Genomic DNA, 15,441 nt, shown 5'->3' on the forward strand with positions numbered 1-15,441 from the left:
ACATGTAAAAGATGCCTGTCACCCAGAATGTAAAACCGTTTTTAATCCATTTCCTCTTGAGCAATAGAACATAGAGCGCATGCATATATCTTTCCAGGACTGACACATGGCATGAATGAAGCAGCTTCCCTCTTGCTTTAAGATCCATTTAACCTCTCAAGCATTTCTAAACTGGGCTGCCACAAGCTCTTAAACAATTGATGACTAATATGAAGCCATAAATCTGTCTTTTTCCTTCAGCATTGGATACTGTTTATTATAGAATTTAGTCATTCTAATACAGTTTGGAAGGTGATTCACTTCCACTTTGAAGATATCATGTTTCCAGCTAGTACTGTGGAGCCTGTGTGTGTGTGTGAAATCTACTCTGCTGAATGAAGATTGGAAGTTCTTTTTTTATGTTTTTTTGTGTTTTTTTTTATAACAACCAGAGAAGACCACAAAAGCCTTTCCGTTCATCCATCCTGAGTCTACGTCTCAAAGAAAAGCATTCAAACGTTAATCTCTCTCCCTTCCTGCGCAGTTTGCCTCAGTTTTGTGCTCGATTTACCCTCATTCGCCAACCATACTAACATGCAGTGCCATTTTCATTGACGTCGCCATTGGATCTAATGACACATGGCTGCCAAAATCAGCACGGGAACAGTTTTACTTTTGGATAAAATCCTTGTTTTTTCCCCCCGTTTGGAGCTGTTACTTTGACTTTAAAAACATGTTCTTCTTTAACGTTCCTCTAAATAAATAATGGCAGGAAATATTCGAAACCCACAATAAACAATCACAGCCACATACACACACACATACAAAAGGGAGGGATGAGATGGGAACGGAGCTCTCTTTTTCATTGTGCTATTTTTAAGATGGCAAACATTTGAGCAGGCATAATAAGTTGCTATATCTGCATTTTGAGGTGGGTTTAAGGCTGGGACAATCTGAATCTCATGACCTCCCTTGACTCCACTCGCTGTGGGTTGATGCTGAAAGGATACGCTCAGAGCAGCCTACCAAATCCCAATCCTGACATTTACCTTTTGTACTGAAAAGCAAAGCAGCTTTCAGGTCATTAGCTGGGGTGCAATTGTATGGAAATAGCTGTGGTTCAAGACATTCGAATTTACAGTGGCAAATTTAAGCTGGTTTTACAAAACTAGAGCTCTGTTCAAAAACCTATGCCTGCATCCTTTTGCCTACATGGTGGGACACCGTCTTATGAGGCAGCATCCTGAATGTCATGGAAACTCATAAGTAAACCAGTATGAAAAGCGTAGAAACTCACAAGTAGCTCTCTGCACAGAACACATAACTTGCAGTTGATTTCAATAGAATATGATGCTAGCATGTTGCTAAGCTAACAGTGCAATGCTCTAAAAATATATTTCTCCACCATCTTCAAATTATGTTTTTCACTGAGCTCATCACAATAAATTTTGGTTTTGCCTTCTCCATGAAGGATACATGCAATTCTGCTTTGTTTTAAAAACAAGGTATCTTAGAGGGATAGTGCACTCATGTTGTTCCAAACCCATATGACTTTCTTCCAAAACAGCATTGGACCCCATTGACTTTTATTAAAGGGAACCTATAATGCCCCTTTTACAAGATGTAATATAAGTCTCTGGTATCCTCAGCATGTTTCTGTGAGGTTTCAGCTCAAAATACCCCACAAATCATTTATTATAGCTTGTCAAATTTGCCCCTATTTGGGTGAGAGCAATTTCCAGAAGAGGGCGGAGCTTTAAAAGCTTGCGCTTTGGTTGCTCAACAACAACAAAGCTGGAGAATCTCACGCAGCCAAAATGACGATTGTCAGTAACGGTGTTCAGCCTTACATTGTTCAAACTGGAGTCGGACACTGCTGAAGAGACTCAAGAAGAAGATACATCTTTTCTAATAGCGCTTTTCCACTGTGTGGTACTATTTGGCTTGGCTCGGCTCGCTTTACTTTCGGTTTGCTTTTCCATTGCAGTTAGTACAGCTTCAAAGTGGGTGGCATTATAGACTGATCGTTGTAGTTGCGCCGCCTCTACTGCCGTGGATCCGTTCCTCTGCTACCAACGAGAGGAACGTCTGCACCTCGTATACTGACCACGATACAGCCGTTTCTTTTTTCAAGTTGCATGCGACGGTCATTTAAAGCAAGTCATTTCGTAAACAAATGATACTGCGGTGGCTGTTAGGGACTATTTAAATCTAGTGGGTTTGGTGTCTCATGTTTCAAATCCATTGATGCTGGTAGTGATGATTCTCTCTGACCAATCAGTGATTTGCAGTGTTTACATGTCACATTTAGTATCGGTACGGTACTACTTATATGAGTCGAGCCGTACTGAACCATACCATGCAATGGAAAGGCGCCATAAAGCAGCTCAACATGGCCTTGCCCCTTTGTTGCGTTTTCCCAGGGGTAGGGTTTATGTAAATTTAGGGTTAGTGATGTCACTAATCCAGGAAGAAGCTTGTTGTAGTCCCTACCAGCCGTTTGTTGTAGTCCTTAAACAGCAAATTCTTCAAAAGAAAATATCTCCCTTTGCATTGAACTTTGAGCATCATAACTTTGCAGATGTTGTTTATGCTCAAACAGCAACATTACACACTAACTAAAGTTAAAAAAAGTGAAATCATAATCAACCACCCCTTTAAATGGACAAAATAACTTTTTTCAAAGTATCTTCGTTTGTTCCACAGAAGAATGAAAGTAATACAGGTTTGTAATGACATGAGGGTGAGTAAATGATTTTGGTTGAACTGTCACTTCAGAAGACTGTATAAGTTTCCTACCATCTGTGCATTGGTACTGTTGCCTAAATGTACTGCCTCTTTAAGCAGCTCACTAGGATTTAGAACACAGCATAGGTGGCATTTCCTCCAATATCAAGCCCACTGCCACTTCAATGAGCAGGTGCAAGTTCATTTCCAGTTATTTAGCACTTGAAAGGGATGAGTTTGAGAGTGTGTGAATGTGTATTTTTGTCCACTTACTGTTTGAGTGTGTAAGCATGTATACAACTAGAGCACAAATTCTAGCGTTGGGCAGCATCCTTTTTTTACTAAAAAGACAAAAAGATCTGCTTGAGGTAAAATCGTGTTTATGAGTGACAAACTCTCTAGCGAGTTGAACAACAGCTAATGAAATCCCATGTCTCAACTGCTGTCCATATTTTTCAGTGCAAACCTGTGTCAAGAATCCACACTTGTGTTGCTTTTGTGTATAACATCTTACTGAAAATTCAAAATTTGGGATCATAATTAGAGTTGGTGAGGAAGAAGATCTTGTAATTGACATGAGCAGTCGGCTGTTAGTTGTGTAAAGTGTGCATAAACACGACAGAAAACAATAAGCTCTGTCTTTAATTGTGTGCAGGGAAGCGACGACTTCAGATTTATAGCATGTGGTTGACCTAAAAGAATTTTTTTGATGAACGATTACAAAGATAATACATTTTTGTTTTGTTTTTTTCACCAATGAGTCATAAAGCATGATAAGACCAGGAGTATGTGTAAAGAAACTAAGAAGGATCAGATCATTTGACAGATAATACAGTATAAAAAAAACATCTCAAGTTTAGACAGAGAGCTGTGAGAGCAGTTAGCACGTCTGTCATCGTAAAAAGCAGCTGTCGCTGTTGTGCCGCCAACCCAAGGGCAGCATCCCACTGTTAACTGTTCAACACCAATTTAGTTCGGAGCACGCCGTTTTTAGGAGTTCATACAGACGTACTAATACAGAAATACTACATTTACCGTATATACAGTCAGCATGTGTGAGATGGGAGTTTGCGAGTGTGTGTTTGTGCGTACTTTACGAGTTTGGCTGCGAGAGGGGGCTGATTGCAGTGTCTTGCAGGCGCACAAAGGCCTGGCTGTGCCGGGAATGAACCAGGCAATCTGGGCCGTAAAACTGCTATGTGTGGTATCCAAGTTAACAATGGCAGTTTGCAGCCCGAGAGTCAAATTCTGCTCTGCCCACTCTCCTTTCCCGAAAGTGCACACAAGTCACAAAAACACACATACATAGACACGCACACACAACGCAGACTTTCTCTCTTCCCTGGGGTAACAAAAAATGTCTCTTAAAGTGGCTAATAAAGTCATGCACGCACATAAAGACACCTTTTTGAGGAGAGATGTGCTGCTTTTTCTAAGACTTAAAATTTTGGGAAAAATAAAATAGACGGAAAAACTTGAAAAATGAAAATTCTGTCATTTACTCACCCTCAAGTAGCTCCAAACCTGTATGAATTTCTTTGTTCTGCTGAACACAAAGAAAGATATTTGGAAGAATATTTGTAACCAAACAGATCTCGCCCCCCATTGACTAGCATAGTATTTATTTTTTCTACTAAGAGATCTGTTTGGTTGCTGACATTCTTCCAAATATTTTTCTTTGTGTACAGCAGAACAAAGAAATTCACACAGGTTTGGAACTACTTGAGGGTGAGTAAATGATGAGAGAATTTTCATTTTTGGGCCAACTATCCATTTAGGGACCAGGCTTTTTTTTTTTGAAGGTTGACTGTTCATTGTTAGACTGTGTCCTAACCAGATGCGACACGACATTTTCCATGTTAATCAGAGTTTTTGTTCTAATCGGCTGTGACAGCGGGATGTAATGTTCGAGTGATTGTGTTTTATATAATATTAAAATTGTTTAATTTGAGTTCTTACATCATCATGCATGACCTTAATAGCAGTAATGAAAGAACCAATGGATAATTTACTTCAGATCTTGAAAGTAAATGAACAGAAACAAGGACATTCAAACTGTGTGATTGAATAAGATTGTTTATCTACACAGAGTTCAAAGATCGAATCAATCACTGATTATGTATTTAGACTAGTGTGGCAAGATTTTTTTGGTTAACTGAAATAATGTATAACTGGATAAATGAAACTAAAATGATATTGTTTAACATACAAACTATACAGTAAAATACAAAAAATACAATAAATAAAAACACTTAACCATCACAGAATGACAACAAATTTAAATTAAAGCTGCAAGCAGCGATGAAAAGGCCCTTGCACCCTGAGCCACCGCTATCTGGTGGCCTTAGGAAAACAGTGTACAGTGGGTGGCATGCATGTAAGTGAGTAAATATAGGAGAAATATGGCAAAGTCATTTCGACATGCCACACTTCCTGCTGCCAACAGGTGATGCTTTGACTATAACTGAATATTGCCATGTAGATGTATTCGAGCCAGGACTATTATCAAACGTGAAGTATAGAGCAGATCGGACATCGTGTGCTTGAGTTACAACAACTTCCTTTTTCGTGGCGTTAATCGCATACATTAGCACTTAGCCAAGTGTCACATGATTTAATGTGTTTCTAGCATGTTTGGTACTTCTTGGCATATTTAAATGTGTTTCAGGGAGTGAATTACAGTGCAAAGCATGCCATTTCCTGTTGCCAACAGGTGGCGCTATGATTAACTAAATATTTGGCAAATAGTTGCCTCAGGCCAGGACTCTTATCAAACATGTGAAGTTTGGGGAAGATCCGACATTGTATGCCCTAGTTACAATAACTTCCTGTTTCATGGCGAAACATTGAACTTTGTCTGGCCGCCACGGACACACCCTTCAACAAAAACTCAAGATCTTCGCAATTTAACGTCGCGAAGAGCTTTAGATTAGACTGACCAAATATAATGTTGATCTGGTTAAATCTCTCCGAGAAGTTAATCACAGAGTAAAACACGTCATTTCCTGTTGCCCACAGGTGGCGCTATGACTGTAACTAAATATTTGCCTTGTAGATGTCTTCAGGCCAGGACTCCTATCAAACATGTGAAGTTTGGGGCAGATCCGACATTGTATGCCCTAGTTACAATAACTTCCTGTTTAATGGCGAAACATTGAAATTTGTCTGGCCGCCACGGACACACCCTTCAACAAAAACTCAAGATCTTCGCAATTTAATGTCGCAAAGAGCTTTAGATTAGACTGACCAAATATGATGTTTATCTGATAAAATCTGTAGGAGGAGTTTGTTAAATACAACGTCTGGAATTGGCAAAAACTACACTCAAACTACATTCAAAATATCTCACTTCCTGTTGGGTTTACAGATTTTGCACCCAGGGGCTTATTTGTAAGTATTGGGCTGTTACATGTGCGTACTGAATTTCATACCTGTACATGAAACGTAGTGTGAATGGCACTTAGTTGAAATTTTGTAGGTGGCGCTATCGAGCCATTTTGCCTCAACCAATCCTGAAAACCATATCGGATGTAAATTTTCACCACTTCTGACGCATATGCAAAGTTTCTTGAGTTTTCGAGCATGTTTAGGCCATCAAAAATGCGATTCATTTTGGAGAAGAAGAATTTCCCTATTACAAGAGGGTCTGAGTGGACAAACTGAAAAATAAATAAATGAAATTAAAACTAAAATAACCCTGGTTTAACCCTTGCTATAAGTTGGATAGACAGAAAAATCAGATTTTTGCTCTCTGTCTGAACAAGACTTTTAGGATATGGGCTCTTTTTTTTATCTGAGCAAATAAATAACCTCCTAGCAACCACTCAATCACATAGCAACACCTTGGCGACCACCCATAACACTGCACATTTTCTTCTGAAGTTGTAAAAATGTACTTGTTAACAAAAAAGTTCTGTGATATTATTTGAACAACCTTTGATGTGCCATGGTATATGAATATAGTAATACCTGATACTATCACTTGACTTTTTTGTAATACATAGGGGTCTGTTTTTTCTCCTCTTATCTCCCACATGTTTCCTATTACCTGTGAGAGGCTGTGTCAGCCTGTCTGTGAGATCCTTCTATACCTGCCTTTGTGTTTACACACCTCTATGCACACACGGCTCATCAGTTTTAAAGAGACAGTCCTCCTGAGAGCAGCGGCCCCGAGAGAAGTGTGTGTGCTCGCTTGCGTGTGTGCGACGGAGAGCGAGAGAGAGACAAACGGCCCCTCCTCTGGCTGCACAGGGAGTGAACACTGTTGATTACAATGAAGCTCCGCTCACAGACCTTTTACTGCCGCTACTGCCGTCTGCTCCCCCACACGCACACCTCATCTCTCTGCCTCCTCCTTTTCTCACTCGCTCCCCTCCTTTCTCTTTCCTCCCTCTCTCAGTGAGGGAAGGTATTCAGTGCGCCGACGGTGCGAGCTTTAATAAGGTTAAGTGCAGAGCGAGCTTGCGGAAGATCTCGCAGGAGACACAAGCACGGATCTTTAGAGGAGAACTCCTCCGTTTCAACTTAATGAGGGGATTTTGTCCTCTGTTTTATACTCGTGCTCCTGGTCGCAGAGCTTGCCGTGTCGAGTGGTTAGTTCCCATCAAGGAACAAGTGATTCTCTCTCTCTCTCTCTCTCTCTTTCCACTCAACATTCTACTGCTCTCTTCCTCTTGTTCAGTGGCTGAGGGACGCCTGCTCAGAATGGTTGCGGACTCCAGCGGTGCAAGAAGTCAAAGAAGAGGTAAAGCACTTTTTTAAGCTCCCATTGAACACCTGTTTATATCTTACTTCCCTTACAGATTAATAGTTCATTACTGTATGATCTGTAGCACTTCATTTACTCCATTCAAGAGCTTTTGGTAACTTTTATAACTGTGGATTTTCAGTTTTGAGAAAGTATTTGAGCATGTTTGTGGTTTGAATCATCTTTATTATGTAATTATGGATCGTATGTGCCGTTTCTTGTACCTGCAGCATCACTTAGTGGCTAAGAGAGGAAATCACAATGTTAAAAGGTGTATTTTGTGTTGAAAAGTGAAGGATTTTACCCTGATGCTCTTTATTTAGTGTCTTTGAGTCACTGTATCTATTTTTCCGATGTTTGAATGACGTCCTTCAGTGCAGAAACTGTTGAATTGAGCTAGTATGTGCTGAGTGCATCATATTTAACTATTTCATTACCGAGAAGTAGGTGAAAATGTGTTGCGGCAGGTATTTTACGATGTCTTTGTCTCTCTCACCTTCTCTATCTCTCTCTCTCCCGCCCTCCTCTGCCTCTTCCGCAGGTTGCAAAATGGATTCACTTCAGTGGCTCTGGTGGAAAGGGCAGCAAGCGGAAAAGAGCAGGGCCCAAGGTTAACTTCAAAGAGGTAAGACCCTGCAAGCAGGCTTTAAATAGATCTCATCCCACCCGTTTGTCTTCACTGCATCTCTCCCTAATTATTTCCTACTCTGTTCGGTCATTCCGGATTAGGAAACATCCATAGTTTTGGTTAACCATGCCTAATGATGTCCTCCAACTTATGCTCTTCTCAGATCGCCCATAGAGTTTGCACATAGATTTGTTGTGGAGCAGGGCTATCAGATTTTAGTACGCAGATGACGTACTGGAGGGCATTGAATGCTGGAGAAAGGTTCACGCATACACCCGTCTCATGTGTCCGCCCCTTGGCCACCCGACAACAGAAGATAGGTGGGGAAAAATCAAGGCACGACCTGAAATAGCTTGTGGCCGGCCTTTTTTTTTTTTTTTTTTTTTTGCCGTATCATGTGATGGAAATGAGTCACTCTTTTCGGTTTTAGCTTCAAAATGGCTGATCACCCGCCAAGGAAGATACCTGTTGCTCATTCGGCCTGTGAGTTTATGCGTGTGCATGAGCGTGATGTTTTTGTGTACTCTTTTTCTCTCTGTGTTTATCGAAACTTCGAAGTTATGCATACGTGTAAACAGAATCCTCCTCAAGTCTTTACCCAAATTGTCAAACAGATTTGTCTCGCTGAAACTCGCACACATGTGGAATCTGCACGCCGACTGGATGCACACCAAACAGTGCGGTCAAGCCTCTATTAAAGTATGTTCACAAATCAGACGGCAGAATTAGCATCATAAACTCCTGCGTGTGTGTGCTGGGTGTGTGTATTTTGTGTGCTATCTAGTGTGATTTAGGTTATGTCATCTTCAAGTTTCAGCACTGATGTAATGTCTGCCCCAAGATCCTGTTTTTGTCACTTCAGTGGTAGGTGTGTGTGTGTCAGTGGCTGAAGCTAAGAGAATATTCTGGAGTACTATAGCCTTCACTGTGTCTTAGTGAAAGGATATTCTTATGTGTCTCATTTTACAGCTGCTACCATTTGTCTCGATGAAGCTGTTAACCCTTACTAAAAGTATAACCAAGCTATAGTGATGATGTCAGATGGTATTTCAGTGGTATTTTGATATGTAGTGGGGTCCAAATGTCTGAGACCACTAATAAAATTATTTTGCTTTTTATTATTATTATTATTAATTTAATAAAATTAATAAATAATGGGGTCCAAATGTCTGAGACCACTAATAAAATTATTTTGCTTTTTATTATTGTTATTATTATTAGTTTAATAAAATTAATAAATAATGGGGTCCAAATGTCTGAGACCACTAATAAAATTATTTTGCTTTTATTATTATTATTTTTTTAATTTAACTAAATTATTAAATACATTTAAATATTAAAAACATGATATAATATAGTTTAATTTCATTTTTAGAATAATTGAATAATTTTAATATTATAGTAATAGAATCATTTTAATATTATAATTTTGAATAATTTAAAACAGAAAATTTAGGACAGAAAATAAATGATAGTGTTATACAATATTCTTCACTTTATATCATAATTTTTCTTTGTTTTAAATTATTCAAAAACCTAAACCTTGTTAGATTTAAATTAAATTATTATACATTTTAAGAAGTTACTTATAATAGAATTTTTGTTAGGATTTTTAAGACATGTTATTAAATAAAATTAAGAATATTATATTATATATTTTATCATACCTTTTGTTTTTAAACTTATTTAAATCCTAATCTTAAAGTTTTTTTCTTGGTTATATATATATATATATATATATATATATATATATATATATATATATATATATATATATATATATATATATATATATAAAGCCATCTAGATTTTCAGTGTTTTTTTGGACACCACTACATAGAATGTATTTAATTATTAACATATTCACTGCCAGGTTATTTACATGGTCAAACTCTGGTATATCAAGTGAAATTAACTCTCCTCACTGATTTGTCACATAAAACAAATTTTCATCATCATCATCCAGCTCAGGGTTTGATATTTTTTATATGTGATATTTTTGAAGATGTTTTACAGATGTTAGTTGTGAAACCTCCACACACCACACTTCTCTGAACGAGTAGAGAAGCCCAGTCTTTCTGGCACCTGGTGAATTGACACATTTGTTACATGTTACTTCAGAGAACAATGATAGGGGTGTACAGAAAGAGAGACAGGCCCATGAAAGAGAAGAAAGACCAATTACAGTCCAGTTGGCTCTGTACAATGACCAGGGTGGGGACAGAGAGAGAAAGAGAGAGAGAGAGAGAGCGATTGTTTGAAGTGGTGCCATAAAAGCCAACCTGAAAGGAAACACTGGTGACCCCTCCTCTCCTCATGCCCCCTTCCTCTCACCCCACCCCCTGCTCGTGTAAGGCGCTGGGAGCCCCTGGCTCTTTCCAGGTGTATTTTATATTGCACATTCATGCACTTCAAAAGCAGGCGCCCCATCCTCGGCTCGCCCATAAATCAAGCTTAGGTCGGGCCCTTAAAGCGACGGAGGGGCGAGAGGAGAGCATGTGGGCCCTACAGGCAGTGCAGCGAACACTCTTATAGGTAATTACATCATAGGTAATTGGCACTGTTCAGGTCCAGACACCCCCCGCTAACCCTAGACTGAGATCAGGGTCACTTTAATGTGAAATGAAAGTTTTGGGCCGGAAAAGAATGGGGGTTTTTATTGCCTCCAATTTGAGAGTGTGTGGGTGTGTATGTGTGTGTGTGTGTGTGTGTGTGTGTTTGGGGAGTTGCTGTACTATATTAGTTACGCTTTGTGATAATGAGCTTCATTTTGCTCCATTTTCATCTAAAGCCAAGCTAATGAGAGAGCCTGTCTGCACCGGCTAATCACAGAGACAGAGGGACCGGCCTCTATACGCTCTCATACATTATCTAGCCTCCCACATAGCTGCTAACCATTTAAATAAGGTGAAATATTGGCATTGAGCCACAGGTGTCCAGTTTGAAAGTTACTACTTTAGTAGAGACTTGAATCCAAAAAGATTTGCAGTACACTTATTTTATTTATTTCAGTGGCAAATACTTTTATCCCAAGTTATTTGCTCTGTTGACTTCTGTTAACACAAATGTGAATGGCGATGACTGAAAACGCAAGCTTACCTGGAGAAATATTGCTTTCGCTATGTATGAAAGTTTTGAATTTGCGAATTCATGTGATGAGAAAATGTGTGACCGTTAGAGGATCTAAATGCCACATTGACCTCTTGACTGAATTCAAAGAACACACAATTTTCAAAATCCTACGAATTTTGGGAGGTTTAAAGCTGCAATATGTAAGATTTTTGCTGTACAATATTCAAAAACCACTGGGTCAGTGTTATATATTTTATTCAGTTGAGTTTCCAACTATTTGTAAATCGTGAGAAAATTGCTTTTTTAACCAAGGATCCGGGATGTGTGAGTGAGTCACCTGTCAATGCCGTCATATCTGCGTTACCCTCGGTTTCCGGTTTTGTTTGTAGAAACCATGGAAACACCAAAGACGCTTTAGTATATTACTTGTTTTAATAGACAAGGGAACAACTGTTTTGATATATTTATAGACAGAAAACTAATTATTGTTATATAGCTCAACACGTTTAGTCTTATTGTTTAAATCTAATTTTCTAGATTTTCAGCAAGTACCGTGCTTTACCATGCCTCAGAAAAAAAAACACTATTTTGTCAAGTAGCTAACATAGACAGAAATACAGAATTTTCTCCATCATACAATGCGTTTTAAAATTAATTGCATGCCATTTATCAACACAGCCCATCCAGCATTAATGATATTCTAAAATCGATCTAGCATACTGCAGTGTGCAACAAGTGTCGCACAGAGTAATGTTATAACATCATTTTCAACACACTCAAATGTATCTAATATTATAAACAGTGCTGTGTTACCTCATACCATAGACTACTCATGACCGGGAAAGTGGAAGCGGCGCAGACAACTGTGGCATAATAAAAGTTACGCTGCTCTCGAGGCGTGTCGCGCTCGTCTCTCATTAACAATTGCTCTAGTGGCCTTGTTCAGCTCCAACAAGCTTGTCCTGCTCTGCTTCATGCTGCAGTAACGTTAATAATAACACCAATGAACGTGATTTCTGCCTGAGTCCTATCCCGATTCTTTTCTACCGGCTGTGAGGTGAAGACCACATGTCCCAAGATTCCTTGCTCAAACTTAGCGTCATCAAGCTACGCCTTTTGTTTTGAATAGGCGACCTCTAGCGGACAAAATACTACATATTGCACCTTTATATTTAATTATATTATTGTTAATTCCTTTCTTTTTTAAGCTATTAAAAAGTGGTTTATGTTTTTAATATTTTGAATGTATTATATTTTCTTAATTATTATATATGAAAAGCTGACCTAGAGACCTAGAGTGTGAAATCTTATGCTTTTTGTTGTGATGTCCAAAGAAATGTTTGCGTTCTCAAAATCTAGTGTGCTTTATAGAGCATTAAGCTGTACTTTTTATCATCACAGTACCATTCAAAAATTTGGGGTCTTATGTTCACAAAGCTGCATTAATTTGACCAAAAATAAAGTAAAAACAGTTATATTGTGAATTATTATTATTACAATTTTAAATATGTTTGTTTTATCTATTTAAGTATATGTTAAAATGTAATATATTCCTGTGATGGCAAAACAAGAAACATTTCTTATTATTGTTAATGTTGAAAACAGTTTTTCAAGATTCTGTGATAAATAGAAAGTTCAAAAGAAGTGCATTTAATTGAAACAGAAATAATTAACACTATAAAAGTCTTTACTGTCACTTTTGATCAATATTGAGCATTCTTGCTGAATAAAAGTATTAATTTCTTTCTCTCAAAAAAACAAACAAAAACATCGTACTGACCCCAAACTTTTGTATTGAATGGTCGTGTATGTGTTTTTGCTGATAGTGATTTTCCTTGATAGTACCATGAGCTACAGGAACAGTTCCTCTCGGGTATACCATGTGATTAAGTCTCTCAAAAGTAGCAGAATTGCTCCATTCATTCATTGTTCAAGCCACAATCTTTCAGCAACCAGTCCAGTTTTATTGTATTTTTTGGCCACTTGTATGTATAGGGATATTAAAGAAAGGATAGAAAGATATGAGGAAGTGAAAGGTAAATGAAATTTGAGCCAGACTCCAACTTGCATCACCCTCATTTTACCACTGCTCCACAACACCCCATCATACGAGCTAAGTCGTGACAGTTTAGACCTTATTGTTGGTTTAGGGAACAGGTAATCTTACGGCTAGGCACTATACGATGTTTCTTAATGCTCTAACATTTAGCTGTTGTGAAATCTCTCTTTGTATATACAGTGTCAAGGAAAGGAATGCTGGGTTGTCTGAAATTAAGGTCACATTCATGAGTAACATAATCCTTCCCTTAGACCGCAGCGCCTGAAACCATAGTGACACGCAGATACACCAAACTCCTAATCTTTATTCTTCACGGTCATTTCTTCAATTCCTTTTTTGGCATTTGTTTCATACAGTTGTGTGCTCCTTTGAACGTTTGCTGGAATGTAGATGAAAGCAGTTACTTGCGGGACGGTGTGTTTTTGAGCCTAATCCAAATTCCTGTTGTGTGCTGACATTACCGTTACTCTGCATATCCAAATGGATGTTCCTGTGGCCTGTTCGATATTTTTGCGGTAATGTACGCCACTCAAGTTTATCTTCGCAGGCCTCTGACAGCATAAACTGATTTTCATTTTTACTACCGTGCACTGCGATGTCCAGCAGAGCGCTTGATTGCCGTGACCTGTTTCCTTCTGTTCCTCAGAGTCTCAAACTCACTCTTTTCCTGAAGTTTTTTTCCATGCGCCGCATCCTGAACCCAAAGCTGATTTTTGGATTTAGAGGAAGAAGTAAAGGAAGTAGGCCCCTCAATCCAGATCCTCTCCAAAGACCTGAGCACAAAATGACAGACTGTAGGTCTAATGTCTGGAGTTGTGTGTGTGTGTGTGTGTGTGTGTGTGTGTGTGTGTGTGTGTGTGTGTGTGTGTGTGTGTGTGTGTGTGTGTGTGTGTGTGTGTGTGTGTGTGTGATAGAGAGGGGGATGTCTGCATTTAGTGAATATTTTGGCTCCAGACAGTGCACAATTCAATCCAAAAATGTGCGGTTATGTGCGACTGCCAGGGCTGGAATCTCATTCGCACTGTTATTAGAGACAAGCTCAGTTCGGCGAGATCCATGAAAAACAACAAACAGAAAAGATCCATAAACAAAAGCAAAACAAGCCTGACCTTTTCACTCTCTGCCCCTCCTTTGCCAGAAGTGAAGGGAAGAGGTGGGGAGGTCTCCTCCATTACTTCTGACTCATTCCTCACATGAACTAACTGCACATCAGGGAAAATGCAGGAATATAAAGGAGCTACTATTGAAATTGACAGGATAGTGCCTTACATACTGTACACACACACAGACAAATGCATATACACCATAAAGCTTCAAGATTAAGAAAACAGCCATGTTGTTGAGAAGATATTTAATTGACATTTAAGTGAGGTTTGTAAAGAACAAATAAATATAATTTTCTTAATCAGTATATTTTTTTATCAGTTAAAAAGTATTTAAATATTATTAAAACAAGATACATTTATTTGAGAAATGCGTTGGATAAATAGGTCTCATTGATAAAACGTTAAAAAAAAAAATAATGTAAAACAATTATCCATTGTGTAAAAAAAATTTATTCAAGAAATATTCTCTGATAACATAAGATTTGTAAAGGGGGGAAACATTACTCAGAAAATATGTCATTTTTTATTAAATAATAAACCAACATTTTCTTAAAACAGGATACATTTGTATGAGATAATATGTCTTGAATAAAAGAAATCTGATCGCATTGGTAAATAGGTTTTTGTTTTGTTAGATTTATGCTAAATACAAGTTAATTATCCAATGTGTAAAAATACATTTATTTTATAAATATTCTCTAAAACCATTCTCTTAATCAGTATTTGTCTTTTTCAGTAAAAATATTGCATTTATATTTGTTTTGAGAAATGAAATTAGAGGTAATATATCTTGAATTAAATTAATGATTGATTGATTGATTGATTGATTGATTTAAGTGTTAGATTTATACAAGATAAAAATAGTTTTCCAGTGAAGTAAGAAAAATCTTTTTAAAACGTTTGCTTCGCTAGATAATTTAAATTCTAATATATGGATGTTTGCGTATTTTTACTTGAAAACCAAACAAAAATGCTGAGATTTTTCTGTCATGTAGGAGTGTGTGTGGACGTAGGTGAGAAGAGAGAGATGTCACATGTGTCTCTTTTCTGCATGTGTGGGAATGATCCAGGGTCCATGTCCAATTGCAGAAGAGCAAGTGAAGGGCAGAGGCTGTGGAGAGGA

At 38.1% G+C, this 15,441-nt stretch overlaps 1 protein-coding gene across 3 annotated transcripts in view; it reads left to right on the forward strand.

Annotated features, from left to right (window-relative positions):
* LOC125279700 (aminopeptidase O (putative)) overlaps positions 1 to 15,441 on the forward strand; it is a 100,487-nt gene that overhangs the window by 41,622 nt on the left and 43,424 nt on the right. For 2 of the 3 annotated variants that reach the window (XM_048209654.1, XM_048209653.1), the window contains exons 12-13: positions 7,388 to 7,450; positions 7,995 to 8,078. The exons of the other annotated variant lie outside the window; for it this stretch is intronic. In XM_048209654.1, the coding sequence (XP_048065611.1) occupies positions 7,388 to 7,450; positions 7,995 to 8,078 (147 nt within the window). The remainder of the gene's footprint in view (positions 1 to 7,387; positions 7,451 to 7,994; positions 8,079 to 15,441) is intronic. 3 annotated transcript variants of the gene reach the window in all.

The sequence above is a fragment of the Megalobrama amblycephala genome, linkage group LG12, assembly GCF_018812025.1.
Source record: "Megalobrama amblycephala isolate DHTTF-2021 linkage group LG12, ASM1881202v1, whole genome shotgun sequence".
NCBI lineage: Eukaryota > Metazoa > Chordata > Actinopteri > Cypriniformes > Xenocyprididae > Megalobrama > Megalobrama amblycephala.